At 45.2% G+C, this 19,891-nt stretch overlaps 1 protein-coding gene across 1 annotated transcript in view; it reads right to left on the reverse strand.

Moving 5' to 3' along the window:
• SMURF2 (SMAD specific E3 ubiquitin protein ligase 2) overlaps positions 1 to 19,891 on the reverse strand; it is a 1,116,208-nt gene that overhangs the window by 896,930 nt on the left and 199,387 nt on the right. Inside the window, exon 2 of the mRNA XM_086930925.1 lies at positions 19,113 to 19,151. Within this exon, the coding sequence (XP_086787051.1) occupies positions 19,113 to 19,151 (39 nt within the window). The remainder of the gene's footprint in view (positions 1 to 19,112; positions 19,152 to 19,891) is intronic.

Below are 19,891 nucleotides of genomic sequence, written 5' to 3' on the forward strand. Positions count from 1 at the left end.
GGACAACAAGTACTTTGGAAGGAAGATCGAAAGCCATCAACTTTCGCCATTCAATCTCCACACATTGAGGTGTAGGTTGTGAAGACTCTTTTTCAATAATTTGGGAAGCAGAGGTAAAGACAGAAAGTCATTCAGGAGTCCTGTGCACAAATTCAGGCGGAAGGCACCTCTGAGGGAAAATGCCTTGGTAACTACAATGCTGAAAAGCTTGGACACTGTGTGTTTACTGCAATAGCAAGTAGATCGAGCCAGGTTTCTCCCCATTGATGGAAAACAGATTGTGCCACCCATTCACGATCCGCTAGACAACATTGGCTGAATTTATCTGCCCTGGCATTTAAAGATTCTGCCATGCTGAGAGATGCCCTGAGCATTTAATCACGTCCATAGACAAAGCTTCCTAGCACAGCACCCACAACCCCACACCACCCTGTTTGTTGCAGACCCACATGGCAGTCTGTGTTGTCAGAGAGAACCAGACCTATTCTGTGTGGGGCAGAGCGAAGGATCTGCTGCCTGTTCAATTGTAGTCAAGCAGCCACCACTGCAGGTCTTTCACAGTCTTCTCCGACACCTTTATGGAATGCGAAAAGTTGTTTTGGTACCGAGCCCAAAGAGCCTTCAGATCCCACTGCAGACCCCTCATGTGCCACATAGTGTGGTCCACAAGCAGGATGCAGAAGGGCAAGAACCCTCGGATCCGCTCTCACTCAAACCTAGGTCACAGGTTCAAACACTGGGATCAAAGCCCGAATGTCCTGGATTCCTTGAGGCAGAGGAAGGCTGGGGAAAGCACTATTTCTAGGATGGCTCTAATGAAAGGGATTATCGCAAACAGGAGGGGCAGGGGCTTGATAGGTCCAGTTTACAGGCCCCTAGTAGATAATGAAAGGAAGTCGTTGTGAAGTAGTCAGCTGTGACTTCAACACAGAGATGGAAAAGCCCAACGGTGTCAGCCGTCATCTGGAAGTGATCAGCCGTCATCTGGAAGTGATTTACCTCTTTTTGAGGCATCCTCGCTTTCAACCAGTCGGCGAGGTATGGGAAGACTAGTATTCCCAAGCTCCGCAGATGAGGTGTAACCACTACCATCACCTTTGTGAATAGACGAGGCCCACTAGTATGGCCAAAAGGGAACGAAGAGAACTGAAAGTCCTCTTGGCCTACCTGAAACCACATATGATGCCTGTGCGACTTCAGTACGGGAATGTGGAAAAAGGCGTCCTACAAATCCAACGTCACAGGGCTGCCAATCACTTGCAGCATGAACCGGAGACGTCAGGGATGCATGTAGCATACTCGCTGTGACATACAAAGCTGTGAGAACCAGCATCCAAATTTAGTTCACAGAAGAAGACGGCCATTCTCCACCTTAATGGGATCTGATAACCAGAACAAATTGGACTGGGATCGAGATATGCCAAACATACCAATAATAGAGGACATAAAATCACAGAACCGCATAACAAGCGTAGAATCACTTTTCTAGTTTCATGTGTGAAAGTGATCTCACTCTCTTATTGAGAAAGAGACACTTGATTTCAAGTCAATTGAGTTAAAGATGAAGGGTGTATGCTTAATCAAATGGGGTTAAAAAACATTCATAAAATAAGACCATGAATCCACCTATGCTGGGTGTTTCGATAGATTTAATTTCTTTTATGGTTATCTGAATTTCAGACATATTATAGGCTGGTTCAATTTCTTTATCCAATATGGGGGGAAGGTAATGAGGGTTATTTCAGATCCCACAGTTTCACGAATATTTTCATTTTCCCTTTCTATTTACTGTTCTATGTTTTAAAAGCATCCAACTTTGCTTTGCTTTGCATCCAACTCCTTATGCGTCTTCAATCCCCCATAGCAGTTTAACACTTTATGCATCATTTAGTCCTTTAGGTTTGCAAATGCAAGTCCAAAGGTGTTCCAAATTCATGTTCTTTGGCCAGGCATAAGCATCATTTTCACAAGATGTGTCCTAAAGACGGTTAGTTGTCCTCTCAGCATAGCCAGTTTTTGGTTAGGGAGGGCTTATTTTTGGAAAGGGTTTCTACATTTTTCAATTCAGAGGTGTAAGAAATTGGATTATTATTTGGGGTTGGTGACCACTTACCTCGAGGAATGACAACCCATATCTGGGTAAACCCTTAAGGACAAGTTACTTAACTTCATGTTCGGTAGCACCTTATCTGGTAGAGACATACTCTAGCCACAGAATCCTTACCTTAGAATATCCCAGGCGTCAGGCAGGATCAAGAAGACTTTTGCTCCAGCAATACCCTTGCGCGCCAGTAGGTTGTGTCAGTTGGCTCAGCGTGGCGTCGGCCAGAAGTGACGTCCACATCACTTATATAGGCGCCACCTCAACACGCTGATATCAGTCACTTTTCATGACTTTCCACTCCCGGAGTGTTGAGCTATGTAGTGCACTGACAGTGGTGTGTTTAGAACTAGGGCCCTGAAAGCGATCAGCCCTGACCATAAAAACCTGCCCGCAGTGCAAGGAGGATGGGTGGGTCGGTAAGGAATCTGCAGCTAGATTATATCTCTACTAGAGAAGGCACTACCGAAGGTAAGTAACTAGTCCATCTGATAAATATCTGGCCACAGATTTCTTACCTTAGAATAGATACCCAAGCAATACCATTACAGGAGGAGGGACCAGGAAGTCCTGCAGGACAGAGCGTCTAAAAAGACCAACCCCGTAGACCTGACTGTCCAGGCATTAGTGCTTAGTGAATGTGTGCAGTGACGCCTACTTTGCTGCCTGGCAAATGTCAAGGACTGTAACACCATGTTGAAATGCTTTGGTCGCCGCTTTGGTCGCTGCCTTAGCTGTGAAGGAAGGAGTTCTTAAGCCTTCAGGAGACTATTTTTTTAGCCAGAGCACAGAAAACTGTGATGGAGAGGACAAAACATCACAAGGTACTCCCCTTCTGCACCGCACATCCTTTCTTTGATCCAAAGTACCACAGGAAGAATGGATTGTCCACCTAGAACTCTTTAGTGTGGTCAAGGTAGGCAACCACATTCTTTTTGGGTCCAGACGTTGGAGTCATTCCTCCTCTTCAGACAGGGTGCGGGAGTAGCATAGAAAATGGGCAAGGTGACCGATTGCCCCACGTGGAATGGTGTTACCACTTTCAGACAAGCATGCAAGACACAAATAAGTCATTCACATACTGTGATGTTTTTCCCGTCGACTTGTTTCTTAGGGTAAAAGTGGCTGGCTGTTCGTGTCGATGTCAGGGGCGGCCAAAAAACAACAGTTGGAAAGCTTCTGATGAGGTTTCTAACCTGATGCGTGCTACGGACTGGAACTTGAATGGTGGTATCTGCCCGTCGTAGGCAGATTAAACCGATCAATGTGCCACCAAGTGATCAAAGTGTGCCAACATTTGGTATACTGTTCACAGCTGGTTCCTTCTTTCGGGCCTCTGTTGTACGAAATGAGAGGAGGCCCCCTCCGAAACGACCGGTGTGGGCTCAGAGAGGCTGCTTTAACATTTTCAAAAGCGAAACCATGCAGTTTAACACATGATCATGATACAGCAAATTATTCAGGAGAGGCACCACTCCTACACCCCGCCCCCTCTCGGGATGACCAATACACTACCGCTTTGTCTCCTTCGGCCGCAGCCTGGCCCACCCCGCCCATTGAAATGAATACAGTTTTGTTAATTCCTTCTCGGGCCACTGTAATGTGCGCCCGAAGGCCTCCTTGTTATTCACCACTCCCTCTAAAATTATGTCACTGCTGCAGCTTGTGCCTGCAGGTCGAGCAATACCTTGCCCTTGGCACATGCCCAGCAGGACATGTCCACAATGCAATATGTTTATTGCCGATCAGCAAGTCGTCATTTGTTTCAAGCTGCTGGGCGTTTTTGCTCATCTTGCTTCTCCCTCAGGGTGGTAGGGAGGGCAATGCCCTCTACGCCCATTAACACCAGCCACCCCTGCTGATGTGATGTTTTGCCAGTGGTGGAGGCGATCGTTGATCCTGCCACCAACCTGCTGCCCATAATGTTGAAAGGCCATACTAGGAAGGTTTAGAGGCTGACTGACCCACAGGGTTGAAGGAAGCCGCGCCCACAACCGCACGGAGACTGCTGAACTTGCGCCGTCTTGTGGGTGCGATATAGTTGGCGCGACTGAAAGCCCCTTCTGTGGCCACGAAAGGGGCAGATGGTAGATAGGGGACAGGTGGATGTTCATCTTGACTGGACCTCGGCTATTCTTCTCACCACCAAAGCGTGTGAAGCTCCCTCCTCCGTGGGCAAGGTAGGGGAAGAAAGTAGACCAGAATCTGGAGAGGTATCCGGCCACTGACCTCACCCAATTCATCATACAAGTCCATTTTGTGCTCCAGCTGGTCTTGTGAAGGGTCCAGGGATCCTTCCCAATCATCCTCCATTCCTAACCCCTCAAAAGAAGGATGAAGAATCGACATAGGACCGAAGGGTTCCATCTACGATGATAGGCGCCGATCCAGGCCAGAGCCACTGGTGTCGAACCCGATGGAGCCCCTCCTGAGCCTCGAGGGCCTAATAGGTCACCCAAATAGGAGGTACTTGGAATCATAGAAGTCTTTAACTGGACAGGGGGGTCACTTTGGTCCCTGGAAAGGCAGGGCAGCGCAGTCTCGACCCAGGCGCAGATTACGCAGAACGAGGTTTAGGGCATTGAGGCTCCTCCCTCACGTCGGCCAACAGACGGGGAGATGTAAAGCATGCTTCGACTTCTTGTGCATCTTATGCTCCTTACTCTGACCGATTCGACACAAAAGTGGGAGGACGAGGACTTATGACTCCCAGGGCCGTGCCGGGACCTGCCCCTCAACTGGGAACAAGGCCTCTGGAGTGAACGGCATGGAGTCCAATGTAGGGCAGCAAGCAGACTTAGGGCCCGCTCCCTCAAAGCATTCGGAGCCATGGCCCAGCATTCGAAGCATGACTGAGTCGAATTCGGAGCACGACTTTGAGCCAAATTCTGAGTACAACTTCGAGTTGTGGTCCCTCTCCAGATACCAGTGTGGATCAGTCACTAGCATGGCACGATGGCAGGCAACACACAGTTTGAATCCTGAAGTCTTCTTCGACATCGAGGAAAAACCTACACAAAAAATGTTTAGACAAAACATCTAAAAAAGCAACGAGGGTATCTCTTCACGGATCTGTGCTAGCTGGTGCAGAAAGAAAATAACTGATATTAGCGTGCCGAGGTGGCACATAGGTGACGCAGACGCCACTTCCAGCGTGGACGATGCCACGTGGAGCCAACCAGCACCATCTAACCGTGCGCAATGGTATTGCTCAAGAAAAAGAGTTCCGGATCCAGCCGGACGCCTGGGATATTTTAAGGTAAGGAATCTATGTCTCGATGTCTCTATCAGATAGTCACTAAATTAACTTGAGCTCAATTCTCTGGTAGCTATGGCACAGAGCACATGAGTAAACTATTTATGCAGAATCAAAACAGTAATAAAATCAAACTACAAAATATACATCCCAAAGCCATATTAGTGAAAAATAACAATGATTGTCCATGGTCAAAGAAGACCTTGAGTTAGGCTAAATTTGAGGCTGGCGTGAGGGAGCAAAAATTGACCAGGTTTATCCTGGTCAAAGATTTTACCAGCTGACTTAGCCCTTTAAGGCCTAATCCAACACAGGAGTGCACTTCCAAAGCCCTCAGGACCCCCATAGGGAACAGTAAGGACTCACATAGTAGCAAGGCAAAGGCCAATAGCTGGATCCAGTTCAAGTTCAGTTGCCACTCACCAGCTGGTTATTTCCAAGAAAAGGTCTCATGTAGCCACAGGGGAGGTGTCAACTGACCCAGGGTTCTTGTCACATTACACAACAGGCACAGTCCTCTTCTGATCTTCTGCAGGTCTAGAAGTGTTCTCAAGAGGTCGGCTGGGGATGCCGCATTTATGCTTCATACTAGAAAGTGGGTGGGGGTGACTCCTGTCCCCTCCTAACCAATAGGGCAGTGGTTCCCAAACAGTGCGCCGCAGCACCCTGGTGCACCGCGAAAACCAGCCAAGGGCGCCACGATCGTTGAGGCTGATCATAGTTCATTATTAGGTTTATTTTTATTTATTTCTTTTTTTAAACTTATAGAGCGCAAACAAATACCACGAATGGTGTCTCGGCGCTAGGCTGACAGATTGGTTACGCCAGCCTCGGGAATACAGCCCTGTTACGCTGTGCCGGGCGACCACTAGGTGGTGCACTAGCTCCTCGTACCGTAGTAGGAATTGATCCGAAGAAGGATTGAGAGAATGGGAGTAACAGGGCAATAAAGTCGACCATACATCATCCGCCCACGCCTTTCGCCTGCCTGGATCAGGGCTGCATTAGGATCATTACCACCTGCCTGTGGGCCGAGATAAACAGAGTCATCTCATTGCAAGGAGGGGGGAGAGCAGCGGAGGGAAATACGGGGAGATAAATGGCCAGTCTGCCATTGAAGCCGCTTGACATCATCTGGAAGGAAATATATGTAAAACCACCTTTCATCAAACCATTACTCATTCCAGGCCGAGCAGCAGTGCGCGGGATCTATACTTTCTCATTTTAAGACACATTCTAACTTCAAGTTTATGAAGTACAAGAATTCTTACATACAAGCAGCATGGCCATATAATTTATGCGATCTCACGGCCTCTGCGTTTTCTGCATATCTATGAATTTAATGCGTTTGTCACGCAACCCGTCATCCCGTGCATCACCTGCTGAGTTTAACACAACTTTGTTTCTAGCTCAACCGGATCAACATTTACTATAAACTCAGCAATACGTGTTGCTGAGCAGTTGAAGGACCTTTGGAAATGTTGACTGGTCACCTTTATTTTGCTTGCTCTCTCTATGTTTTGGTGTCAAATTGGTACTAATAAGGTGAAACTTTTGGCCAGATAGCTTTAAGGTGCAAAGGCCTTGTTGGGGGTTGTGTGCAATATATAAATACAATTATAATTACAATTACAAAATGTGTCATTTAGTGTAATAATTTATCATGAGTGAAGAAATACACGGTAGCAGACGTTGCCCTCATTGAGAGTGTTTTCAGTTTTTTTAAGCAGCTGCTGAACAATTCCCACGTGAGGACAGCAGGACAGGAAACAGTTTGGTATTTTAGTATTTTTTATGAGCGCAGGCCACTGGAATTTACATATCGTCTCAGAGGACATACCCAAGTCGATGGCACAAGGAAATTAAGATTGATTGTATTATCAAAAAAGACTTGTGGTCCAGTAACCAATGCCCACGGGATTAGATCTTCCAATTTATTTATGTTTCAGTCCATTTTTTTGCAGTATTTACGAAGAATAAAAGATTGGGCTGCCTAGCCCCCACGTTACCATCTGATACCTTCAGTTTGACTTTCTTAGCACTGAATACGACCCTGTGTAATTCCAATCCAGTCGCTCTCCTTCATGACAACAGTACTCCATAATGTGGCTATTGCTGATGTTTTGCTGCTAATTACAGTGGTTTGAATAGGCAGACAGTATTTAACAGCACTAACTTCCTTAATTGGAGGTATAGCACCAGCAGTACTCTGAATGCCTTGGCATTCTTTTGATTGGTTTTAGTACATGAATCCAGGGCTACAAAAATAGGCTTCGTCTTTCACAATAGACCTTCCTTTACTACTGGAATTGAACTGGACACATGTAAGCCTTATGAGTGGACTTCGTGTCCAAATGAACCTCAGTGGTAGGTTACTGACCTGGCATAATGTGACAGGAAAATTACAAAGCGAACAAGCCTTTTCAATTCCTCATTGTATATTATATGGATCACTAACTAGCAGATGTAAGGAACTATACCAGTGGTTTAACTGTGTCCGCGGCCCCCCAGCGCCCCTGGATTCAGCTGGAAGTGTCCAGCTTCAGTTTAATCGCAAACAGATGCAGCCACTGTATGGCTAGAGGGCGGACAAATATTCAGAAAAGTGAGAATAGACATATCTTTGCATTGCATGCACTATTCTCCCTACCTTCATCCCAATTATTTTCAGGGATTAAAATGTAAGTGCTGCCGAGGCCGGGATTACATGCACACACACAAAAATGTGTTAATGGGGAGCCGCGGACAATGGCAAATTGATCAAGGGAGCCGTAGGTCAAAACAGTTTGGGAACCACTGCAATAGGGTAAATGTCTCCAGGCCCTGATCTACTTTTGCAGCAGTTCCTGTTTGCCTTACTGCAAACAGGACTACTATTAAATCTGTCAGGGTAAATCCGAGTAGCAATGGTCTTTAGCCCCAACAAATCTGGGCTCTGATGTGGGTGTGGGTACAGAATTCTAGGGGTGGGAGGTACAGAAATATGGTAGGACAAAAGAAGGGCCCTTCAGCAAACAAAAAATACACAAGAATATTCTTGGCATCTTATTCTTTCTGTTTTAAGGACACAAAGGTTTACATATGGCTCAACAGACCGGTCACGCAGGAGTCAATACTGTGCTGTCAAACAGAGGCTCACAACCCTCACCCTGTATATTTTGTTAGGCTCAGATGAGTCGTATCTATCCATTTAGGTGAGCCTTTAGTTTGGTCTGGGGAGGCTATTTACACCTATTCAAGATTACGCACAAGCTGAGAAGCAGCAGAGGTTTATGCTAATGAGCCTTCTGACAATTCAGGCAATTCAATTTTCTAAAAGTTATTCAATATTTATTAAAAATCTGACTTCATCAATGAATTGGACTTTTACTAAATATTAAAAAGCATTTACATTTCAATAGGTCTCCCATCTGTGAGTTAGAGCTATTGGGGTTGTAAATGATCATGATTATTACCTATGTGTTTTGTAGTGGATGTATGTGGTATTTAGGAATTAGGTGTGTTGTATTGGAATTGTTAATTGTTTGTGTTGTGTGTAATCATGTGATGTGTAGTAGAATTATGTGGCACGGTGAATAGATAGTGGTGAGAGAGGCAGAGAATAGATAGAAAGAAAGAATGAGAGGCACAGGTAGTTTGTGCAGGCAGAGGTTATTGATATTGAGACTGGCGAGTAGAAATAGTGTGTGAGAAAGCAAGAAAGAAGGGAAGAGCGGGTCACAGATGCATAAAGAGGGAGTTTTTGTGTATGAAGAAGACACCCTAAGAAGAGGTGCCATGGAAGAGAATGATGTACAACCTCCCACTCAGGACACTGTCCATCTTTGAGATCTAGCTAAAGTAAGGCAAGCACAACTAAGAGGGGTGACTGAGTGCAGGCTGAAGACCGGTCCACGAAGGCCAGGAGCAATGGAAAGTGCAGTCATGCCCAGCTGCTACCCCAGCTCAGGGAAGTATTAAGAACACAGCCCGGCACTGTCACTTGCAGGAGGAGTCTCCAATCAGCTATCACAAATAAGGATATATCTACGGGAGTAGCAGAGGTTCAAGACTGCACGGTACCCGCGATTAGTAGGAAGAGTAGAAGGAAGAAGATCGCAATCATGCCACAAACAAAGGTGTGTGCCAAAGATAACAACCACCTATTGAGTGTATACAATAAAACACAGACCTTGATGTATGCCAAAGATATTAACAACCAATACAGTGTTTACAATAAAACTGTGCGACTCCACCAGATAATAAAAAACGACAGTGTGCTCTCATATCAAAAAATATAATGGCAAGAAACGATGTATCACAAGCAGATAAAGCTACATACTTACCTACAAGCATCAATGTAAAACTAACCATACAATCCAAATAATAGAGTGGTGGACCAGGCGAAAAATAACGGAAATGATAAAAGGCTAGGTAAGCAAAGCCTCACATAAGGAAGGCAGGGAACCATAATGGCGGGGGAGGACAGCCAGTATGTACCTATGGTGAGCAGAAGGTCACCCAACCAGATAGGTTCAGAAATTGGAAAGATATATGGCCAAGGTAGAGCAACTCCTCTTCAACTGCGAAAGGAATCCTGTAGACAAATGAAACACCGAAAAGGCCCAAGATAGTTCTCTAATAAGACTTAGATAAGACAAAAGAAGCATAAGTAAGAATAAATAAATAAATAAATAATGAAAATGAATGAAGGACTAATTATCTGTAGAACAAACAGTCCCATAGGACGATGGAACAGATAGGAAGAGTAGAAAGACTAAGATCGGAAGAAGCATCAATAGTAACACCCTTTCAAGGTTTAAAATATTATGTTATGGCTCTAATATAAATGCAGAGGAATCCCTCCCTTCCCATGAGCTGGGATACCTTAGGCGAACACAGTGCTATGGGGAGCGGGGTAACCTTCGGCAACGGGCATAACGGAAAAAGTATTTGATCTAACAGTAAACAAAGTTTATGGGAATCCACAATAAAACAGGCTATACGAAGGGTATGGAAGGGAATGTGAGTGAGGGGGTGGGGGACAATGGCCCGTGGGAGTAAGTGGCAGTGTCAACAAAGCTGGTGCTGCGCTGATCCCGAAAAACACATGCACTCAGAAACTAAACTGAAAGAGTGTGTGAACCCAATGGAAAAAACCCTTTTGTGAAAGGATACCCATAGTAAACCAATACTCCAGGAGAGGACAAGACACAAGAAGGTGAGTTATAAAAAACAAACCATTGAGAAGCAAGCTTTTGAGAGACATGCTCTCCTTAATCAATCGGCATTGAGGGGTGGAATTAAAGGCCACATAGTGAATACAGCAGATCTTCCAGACAGCGCATGCGCACTGCCTAAGCTCAACCAAAAAATATTTTAAATATTTTTCTAGCTGGTCCAATTCCCGAGACACAGTATCAGTATTTTAATCTGTACTCTGGTTTTCTACATAGGACAGCTAGGCTTCCCACAGTGAGGAACCAGTTAACCTTTGATAATGATCTTTCTGGTAGAGACTATCTAACCACAAACACCACACCTTTTGAATAATCCCCAGGCGTAAGACTGGATCTGGAAACTTTTCCAGCAGCAACTCTTTGCGCCACTATGTTGCAAAGTGCGGCGCTGCGCTAAAGTCTTCTGCTCAGGAAATGTGTCCCAGGCCCGATACAAGTTCCTTTCTTCTGTGCCACTAGATGAGTGTTACCTCTGGTCTCTTCGAGATCCTTTTTTACCCAAACATTTGTGTGAAAGGGAAATAACACCTGTTAAGAAAACAGGTTTTAAATCCAGTAAGGACTGTCACAATCAAATTTTTGTGAGGGATTCTCATTAGGTTTGCCTGTGGAGCCTGGGGTCAAGTCATGACTAAGGATTGCAGTGATGCGCAACAATGAACCAGAACGCCATATGGCCCCTTGTGTGATACTTCACATTTCCCACCACCGGAAGACTCTTCATTGAGAACGGTCCAACTCCAAAAGGTAGTCTTGGTCTCGATCATAGTCTAGTAGTCGCAGAAGTAGTTCGGTGTTGTGCTCCAAATTGTTGGGTAAATCCAAGAAAAAAAATCCAAACAGGACTCGCCCCCTTCCCGCCACTCTTGTACTCCTGAGAAGGAGTAAAGGCGCCACCATTCTTCCAAGCCTCAAGGATACCAATGGTGGGTTCCCCCATATGCACCAGTTCCAGGAGAAATTATGCTGACTCAATCGCTGCCAGTGGATGAGATGCCCAGTGTGTTCTCAGACTCAGTAGGTGCCACTACAACTCAGCAGAGGCCACCCCTAATTTCCACTGAACCTCAACTTGCGCTTAAAATCCCGCTGCCACAAGTAAGATCCCACACATTGCATTCCTTGTTTGACACCGATTCGGACAAGGACACTGAAACTGGTGACAAAAGTGGCCAACAATACCAAAAAGCACCTGTCCTCTGATCAGGCTGCCTCCCTGGGAGGATCTGCTGTTGCAGCAACGGGGCACCATTCTGGGCCTCTCGAATCTTCATGCACAATTTTGTCCGGTGCCAGCTGAACACCTTGAACCATCCTCCAGAAGTGGGTGATGTCATCTAGGCAGCCAGGCAATCCTCGATATAAAATCGTAATTGCCTGTTGTGGAGTCAATATTGCGGCTTGGTGCAGCATGCAGCAGATAAATCTTCTCTAGGAAAAGTTATCTGACATTTTGTTACTTTAGCTTTGCTCGGAGCACAGTTAAACTGTATCTTTCTGACTTTTTGCAGTTGCCAGGTCAGTCCTCATCGTTTAAATCACTAGTCATGATGAGTTTTTTGAAAGGCATACAACATCTGTTTCTTCCCTTCGCATGCCACAGTGAGACCATAACTTGATCCTCACATATCTAACACGTACTTCCTTTGAGCAGCTTCACAGCTCTCCCTTGAGTCTTCTCACACAAGACAGTGTTACTCGTCGCCATAACATTAGCATGGCATTTCAGTGAGCTTCAAGCTCTCTAGGTCAAGTCACCGTACACCACCTTTTTTCCCCAGACACTTGTTCTGTGAACACTGGCATCCTTCTTGGTGAAAGTTGTAACACTGTTTCATGTTGGTCAAACCAGCACACCTCATGTGTTCTATACTCCGGCTCACCTCACTAAGGAGGCGAGAGACTATTGCTTGGCTTCGAAAAGAGTACGGAGCTATTACATCGATCAAACCAGAGAACACCAGGTGGATGATCAGCTCCTTGTAGGGATGGCTGGAGCAACAAAAAGCAAGTGTAGGGCAGAAGCAACCCATCGCCCACAGGATTGTCCTGGACACATGAGAGGCCTGTTTGGAGCATCCTTGCCATTTCTCGGGTGATCTTGATAGGGATCTCGACCTACTACAGAAGTGGCTAGTGGAGCGGCTAGATGATCTCGCTCCTCCTATTGCGTCTCGGACGACTGCTAGGCGGACTTCTGCGCCTTGGTTTACTGATTCTCTTGCACTTTCCAGGCGGAATGGCAAGGTAGCAGAGAGGCTCTGGCGCAAGCAGTATTATCCCGAGGCCAAGGCCGCTTATAGGGCTACTATTAAGATCTATCATGCAGATATTTTGGCCAAAAAAAAGAACTATTATGCAGCAAGAATCGAGACCGCCTCCAGTTCCTGCAGGGAAATTTTTACTATTGTCAAGGAGTTTGTAACTCCGAAGGCCAGTGCTTCACATCATGAGTTTTCCGAGTCATGGGTAATCTCAATAGCTAGTTTTTTCTCTACTAAAATTAAGCAGATTCAAGAGTCCTTTCCCTCCCTGGACCCTAGTGTTGTTACCATCCCGAAGGACCAGTTGAATTTGATAACTGAACCTGGACCCTTTCTTTCTGAGTTTCCATCTATCGCTATGTCAGTCTCCCGGGACCTCCTTTCCAAACTTAAATCAGGCTCACCATCTGACCCCTGCCCTGCTAGTTTTCTAGCTAGGGCTGGTGAGGCTTTGAACCCATTATTAACCCCATTCTTAACCTGTCTTTGTCAAGTGGTGTAGTTCCTTTGGTTTGGAAACAGGCGATGGTGGTTCCACTACTTAAAAAATCAGGTCTTGACCCCGAGATCCTTGCCAACTATAGGCCGATTTCCCTCTTGCCTTCTCTCCGTAAGACAGTGGAAAAGCATGTTCATACTGTACTCTCCACTTATCTTGAGACCCATAGCCTGCTGCATTCCACCCAGTCGGGCTTTCGCTCCTATCTAAGCACCGAGACAGCACTTTTGGAGGTTAATGAGGCCATCAAGGAAGTGTTGGATGAGGGAGGAAGAGCTATGTTGGTAATGTTAGACCTGTCAGCGGCTTTCGACACCGTCCCTCATGAGGGTCTCCTCAACAGACTTTACGAGATCGGTCTGAGAGGGACGGTGTTGAACTGGTTTAGATCTTATTTAGCTGGTCGCCGACAGGTGGTCTGGGCCTCCCCATACTCAGCCGAAGTGCCGACTTTGGAGGTCAGAGTTCCTCAGGGGTCTGGGCTTAGCCCGACTCTTTAACATCTTTATGACCCCTTTGGCGGTGCTGGCTGAGTCATTTGGGGCTCAGATCGTATCATACGCTGATGATACTCAGCTCCTTTACACTTGCGGGAAGGGGGCTAAGTTCAACGACGAGAGCATCCGTGGGTGTCTTGAGGCTGTGTTCGAATGGTTTCAGCGAAACAGCCTCAAATGTAACCCTGGAAAATCCGAGGTGCTTTTCTTCGGGTGTCAGGCTGACCCAAAGTGGCAGGATTAGTGGCCTGTGAACATGTCCCCGCCCACTTCCTCCTCTCAGGTTTCGAAGAATCTGGGGGTCAAAATTGATAACTGCCTGTCACTTAAGTCCCAGATCCTTGGTCTGACGGGCACCTGCTTTGGTCTCCTTAAAATGTTGCGCAAGTTTCTTCCCCTGCTTCCGCTTGCGCATAGGAAAACCACTGTCCAGGCTCTCATCTGTTCTAGGCTGGACTACTCAAATGTTTTGCATTTGGGTCTTCCCGACTATCTATTACAGAAACTTCAGGTGGTCCAGAATTCGGCGGCTCGGGCAGTCTTCGGTCTGCCTCGTCGCGCGAGAGCCTTGGACCTTTTACATTCCCTACACTGGCTCCCTATTCGTAAGCGGATTGTTTTTAACACACTTACGCTGGCGCATAAGGCTCTCCATGCTTTGGGAGCTGAATATATTCAGAAACGCCTTGCTTTTTACAAGCCAGCTAGATCCCTAAGATCGGAATCTCTTGGTCTGGCCGCGGTTCCTTCTGTTAGGAAAGCAGGGGGGGGGCGTTGTTTTAAACACCTGGCTCCCAAGCTCTGGAATGCCCTCCCTTTGTCGCTTCGCGGTACCTCAAACCTGCTGGCCTTTAGAAAAGGCCTGAAGACGTGGCTCTATGGACAGTGATCTGCTGTTTCTTTTGCGTTCTTCCTTCTGCCTTCTGTTAGTCTGCTGTGGGTTTGAAAGCGCCGGGACACTCCTCTGAGTAGCCGAGCGCTATATAAGACACCCATAACATTAACATTAACATTGTGATCTTCATTCAAATCTGCTACGCACTAGTCAAGAAGCAGCCTTAAAGACTGCGAATTCAACCCACTAGGGCCAAAGCTGCTACCAATGTGTTGTTCCCGTCTTGGAATGACACCTACGTAGCTGCCTGGAAGGTATCCATACGTTCACAATGTACTACTGTCTGAGAGGGATATTTTACCTGCTCCGTCCTACAGCCCTCATTGGTTTGAGTCCATTCACAGACCCATCTCTAAATAGGTACAGCTTTGGTGTATATTCAAAAGGTGAGGAATCAGCAGTTAGAATACTCTATCAGAAGAGCAACTTATTTACTCTTGGTAACACTCTTTCTGGTAGAGACGATCTAGCCACAGATTCCTCAACAACCCTTCCATCCTCGCTGTTCTGTGTATTGGACTCCATCCATTAACAAGACTTCAAGTCTAGGAATCTGCAAACTGGTAATAACCAATTTGCTTTTGGGAGCTATGCATCTGGGGGTGCGGACAACTTTGAAAGCAACTGACTTAAGCATGCAGGAGTGGTACCTATAGAGGCTCTGCACGTCATTTCTGGCGAAGCACTGCATCAGCCGCCAGCTGCACAGTGCCGCCTACCCACTTGCAGAGGTACTGAAGGAAAAAAGCAGGTTAGGAGTCTATCCGAAAATTGCTTTGTTGGGAATTGTCACTGTAGGGACATGATAAAATTAACTTTCCGTTTGTCCCACTTTTAAATACCAGGGACTCTACCTTGTGGGCTCAAAGGTCTACATAGGGGGGGACTTATTTATTTAAAAAGGGAAGGATTTCTCCTGCCAAAAAGGGCTTATTTCCAGGTCTTACTGCAGGGCTTACAGTGCAGCAGCCAAGCTACAAAGGGTAGGCTGAAGTCATGTTTGCCCTGCCACTGTAGTTGATACCATAATAGGATCTAGTCCACCAGTGGCCTTTAACTTCCAAGCCCTGGGTGCACCTCCTACGCCATGTACTAAGGACATGTAGGAAAACTAAATAAGCCAATTCAACAGTATTTAAATAGGGGGCACAGGCACTTTTACTCCTGGTTAGCAGAGGTAAATTGCAGAATTCTAAATCCAGCGGAAATATAGGGTCCATCAAAAGGTGAAAAATCTGGAGTGACCATGCAAAAAAGGCAGATTTCCTACAAGACGTAAGTCTCCCTTCTTACGGACAACCAGGATTCAGTCCAGAAAGTAGTACTCTCCCTCTGGAATGACCTCAGGGCACTGTAGATTCTAAAGGAGTCTCCTCACCATTCATACTGGACACTGCGGACCACAAACCAGTGAGGAAGGTCACAGTGTTGAATTGGATAAAAATCATACCTCAGTGACAGTGCAAACTGTGTTCTGCTTTAACTATTCACCTTTCAGTTAGGTACTGCCCAATATTCAATAATTGTCCGTCTTGACTTTATTTCACCCCTGCCCCTACTCGCTGACCAGGTCTGCTCCTTCAAGCTTACCTATTACAACTATGCTGAAGAGACTCAGACCTGACAAAACTTTGGCCATTAAGTCCTTCAATATGGATGAATGCCAGCTGGCAATAGACCAGTGGACTAATGAACCACCTTATGTTCAACTACTGAAAAGGAAAACTCTTGTCTGACCTAGATTTCTTTGACAGTGGCCTACAATAGGCTCATGCTCAAGGCAGATATATGGCACAACACTTAACCAGACTGATTATTCAAAAAATACATTTACAAATATTTTGTACACTAAAGAAAATAAATGTATTTTTTTGAATAATCAGTCTAGATACGTGTTGTGCCATGTATCTGCCTTGAGTATGAGCCTATTGGGGGCCACCGACAAAGAAATATAGGTCAGACAAGAGTTTTACTTTTCAGTAGTTGTTAATTCCCTCTTGCTCTTGAACCTCACAGTTTTCATAGAGGGTACCTTCCATCGTATGTTCAACTCCTTTAAAAAGAAAATCCTCACACTTGGAACATGGCAAAATTATAACCCCAAATCCACCTGACTTCAGAAATTAGGATGGGCATAAACACTTCAACGGTTCTTACCTCAAACCTACATTAATAATGTAACCTAAGATGGTTTGAATATGATGAGAATGCCATGGTGTATCTTCCCATACTGAGACATAGCACACAGGAGTCAGAATCCTACAGCTCAAATGTAGTCATGCTTTAGTTATGCAATGTGCCTCTCTTTTGGACTTCTTATACAACCATTAGGCAACCTACGACTAAAGCAGAACAAAATGTCCAGACAAGTCATCAACCTGAGCCAACTGACCACAATATCCTGGCCCTCACAGCGCTGAAATGTTTATCAGTAACAAAAATAATTCATTTCAAAGACCTTAGCATCACGCGCACATATGTTGATCCAATGGACAGGCCTTATTTTATTACAACTGAAACAAAGGAGAACCTCAATCCAAAATGGACTCAGATATTCCAAACCAAAATCAGATCCTTAGATGCAAACCTAACCTGCTTCTTGTAATCTCCAATGTTCGCAAAACTGTATTATGCAAAACTATTATAGGCAGCTCCACATTTAAACTGTTGTCAAATGCCCCTGCTTTACATTTGGAGCACATCTCCCAGCTGTATGTATACATACACACACATTCACACTTCAATAATAGGTGGTAAATCCATTTTGATGGATCACTTTTGGAAACTAATGGTAGACTGTGCTATCAACATGGTCCCGAATATTCCTACCACATTTAAAAATCAACAAGGAGGGTTTCAGGAAATTATCAAGAGAAGTAAATATGCTCCAAATTCCGTGAATGATTTTCTTTAGAGGATTGATGGCTTGATTTAATTTGGTCAAAACAAAATCAATCTCTCTACATCTTTTGACTTTACTTTGTTTGGCAAGAAAATGCCAAGCTCCTTGGCATGCATGCCTTTAAAAGGTGCTTGTGATAGCATTGTCCCTCCATCGCTAATCAGAATGTCAGATTCAGCACAAGTCCTCTCTCAACCTGCAGTTTTACAGCAGTCTAAGGAACAGTCTTAAATGGAAGGCTGACCCCTTATGTTATGTGGGAATGACTAAGCTACATTAAAGTGGATTTCTCCTGTAGCTTTACGGTGAAGCACAGTACGGTGTTTGCTCTAAGTACTATTAACATTTGGATACAAGAAGAAAACAGTTGCTACCCTGGTCCATTCTTAAGAGGTAATGATTTCAGTGGCAGCGGAGACAGATCTACATCCGGTGGAGTATGATCCATTACAGCATAGTGCCTTAAGTGTGGCGGCAGCTGCACCTGTCTATTTAATAGGAGTTAAAATTTGAGAGGTGAGCCTCGGGGCAGGAAGGTGTGGGGAGGGAGCAGAAGACAATCGAGTTTGGGGCCAAAGCAATGGGAACTTACGGTGCTAGGGTGAGAAATTCAGAATCATAAACCATAATTCGTGATATATTACCCTATTAAAGTGCCTTCATATCCTTAATGCTTGACTTTTCATATTTTTTAAATGTCAAAATTCTTTAAGTGGATGCTGCCTTAAGTCATTATGACACATTTACAATACGTGAAAACATTTTTTACAAAAAGGAAAAAAACTTAACAAAACCAGGCACAAAAGCTGGCCATGTGTACTTTGCCATGGAAATGATTCCATCACTGGTCAATAGTTAGAACTTCTAAAAATTCTAAATTTCACAGACCAACAGAATAGGTTATAACAGCATCTTTCAAGGTGTGAATAGGGCGGCATATACCCATCAAACTGGATTGAGTGCAGCTAAATGACCATGACAACCCCTGAGACACACACATAAATATATTCTTTTTCTCTCGTCTACCAGAACAGCACAGAGCAATAATAATTACATTACAGCTACACCATACAAAAGGCTCTTGTCCTCATCCCAACTAGAAGCCGCTCTCTGAATATTGTTTAAACTTTTTAGAATGAAAAAACAAAAACAGTAATAACTGATCCTCAAAGCAACGCAGTGTAACCAATAACAAAAGATCTCAGAGTCAAGAAATTAAATGAAGTCACACATAAAATTCAACATTTGTTGAAACTGTAATCTTAGACCTCTCGCGGAGTGAATTCAAAACAAGAAGTGGCCTGCCAGAGAATTCCCCACTAGCAATTCTAGGGAGGCCTCGAGTTGTGGTGTCATTGCATTCAACGCTTTAAACTGTAGGGACTGAAAAAATATAAATCCAAGGTGCAAATGTGACTTATGTACTACATCCTCCAAACTGATATTAAAACATCACGCATGTAAATAGAGAATACTTACGGAAGAAATCCTTTTTCACCAGGTTCTTTGCACACAGCACTGCAAAAAAAAAAATGGAAATCAAATATACAGTATAATTTAGAATACATGGACGTGAACTTCACAGGTGGCAGACATATAATATCAATGGCTGTTGCCTTCTACCTTATTCAAAACATCTTCCATAGTTGGAGAACATTTTTTTTTACCTCGGTAAAGGTAATCTGCGTTAGGAGACCCTACAAGAGAACACGTTTGGTGGAACGCAGATTTTATTTTTTATACTAGTGGGCTCTCATTACTCGGTATTAAATTGGTTGATGTTTCATTATTGAATAAACTTATTTGGGGAAAAAGACTAAACAAAGTAGAGTCCCTTTACTCAGACAGTAAAACTTCTAATTTGAGCTTCTAAATGTTCCCACTATTTGGTCACATATATCCAGGGAGGTGCAAGTAATTCTGTACACTCATGAAGCAACACATCTATGGAGCACTGCAAGTCCATGAAAATACAATTGAAAATGAGCAATAGCAGAAAGCTGTGATGAAAAAAATGGTGCGCGCGGGGCTCAGTCTGCGTCTGCGCGCGCGGGGCTCAGTCTGCGTCTGCGCGCGCGGGGCTCAGTCTGCGTCTGCGCGCGCGGGGCTCAGTCTGCGCGCGCGCGCGGGGCTCAGTCTGCGCGCGCGCGCGGGGCTCAGTCTGCGCGCGCGCGCGGGGCTCAGTCTGCGCGCGGGGCTCAGTCTGCGCGCGGGGCTCAGTCTGCGCGCGGGGCTCAGTCTGCGCGCGCGCGCGGGGC

The sequence above is a fragment of the Lissotriton vulgaris genome, chromosome 7, assembly GCF_964263255.1.
Source record: "Lissotriton vulgaris chromosome 7, aLisVul1.2, whole genome shotgun sequence".
Taxonomy (NCBI): Eukaryota; Metazoa; Chordata; class Amphibia; order Caudata; family Salamandridae; genus Lissotriton; species Lissotriton vulgaris.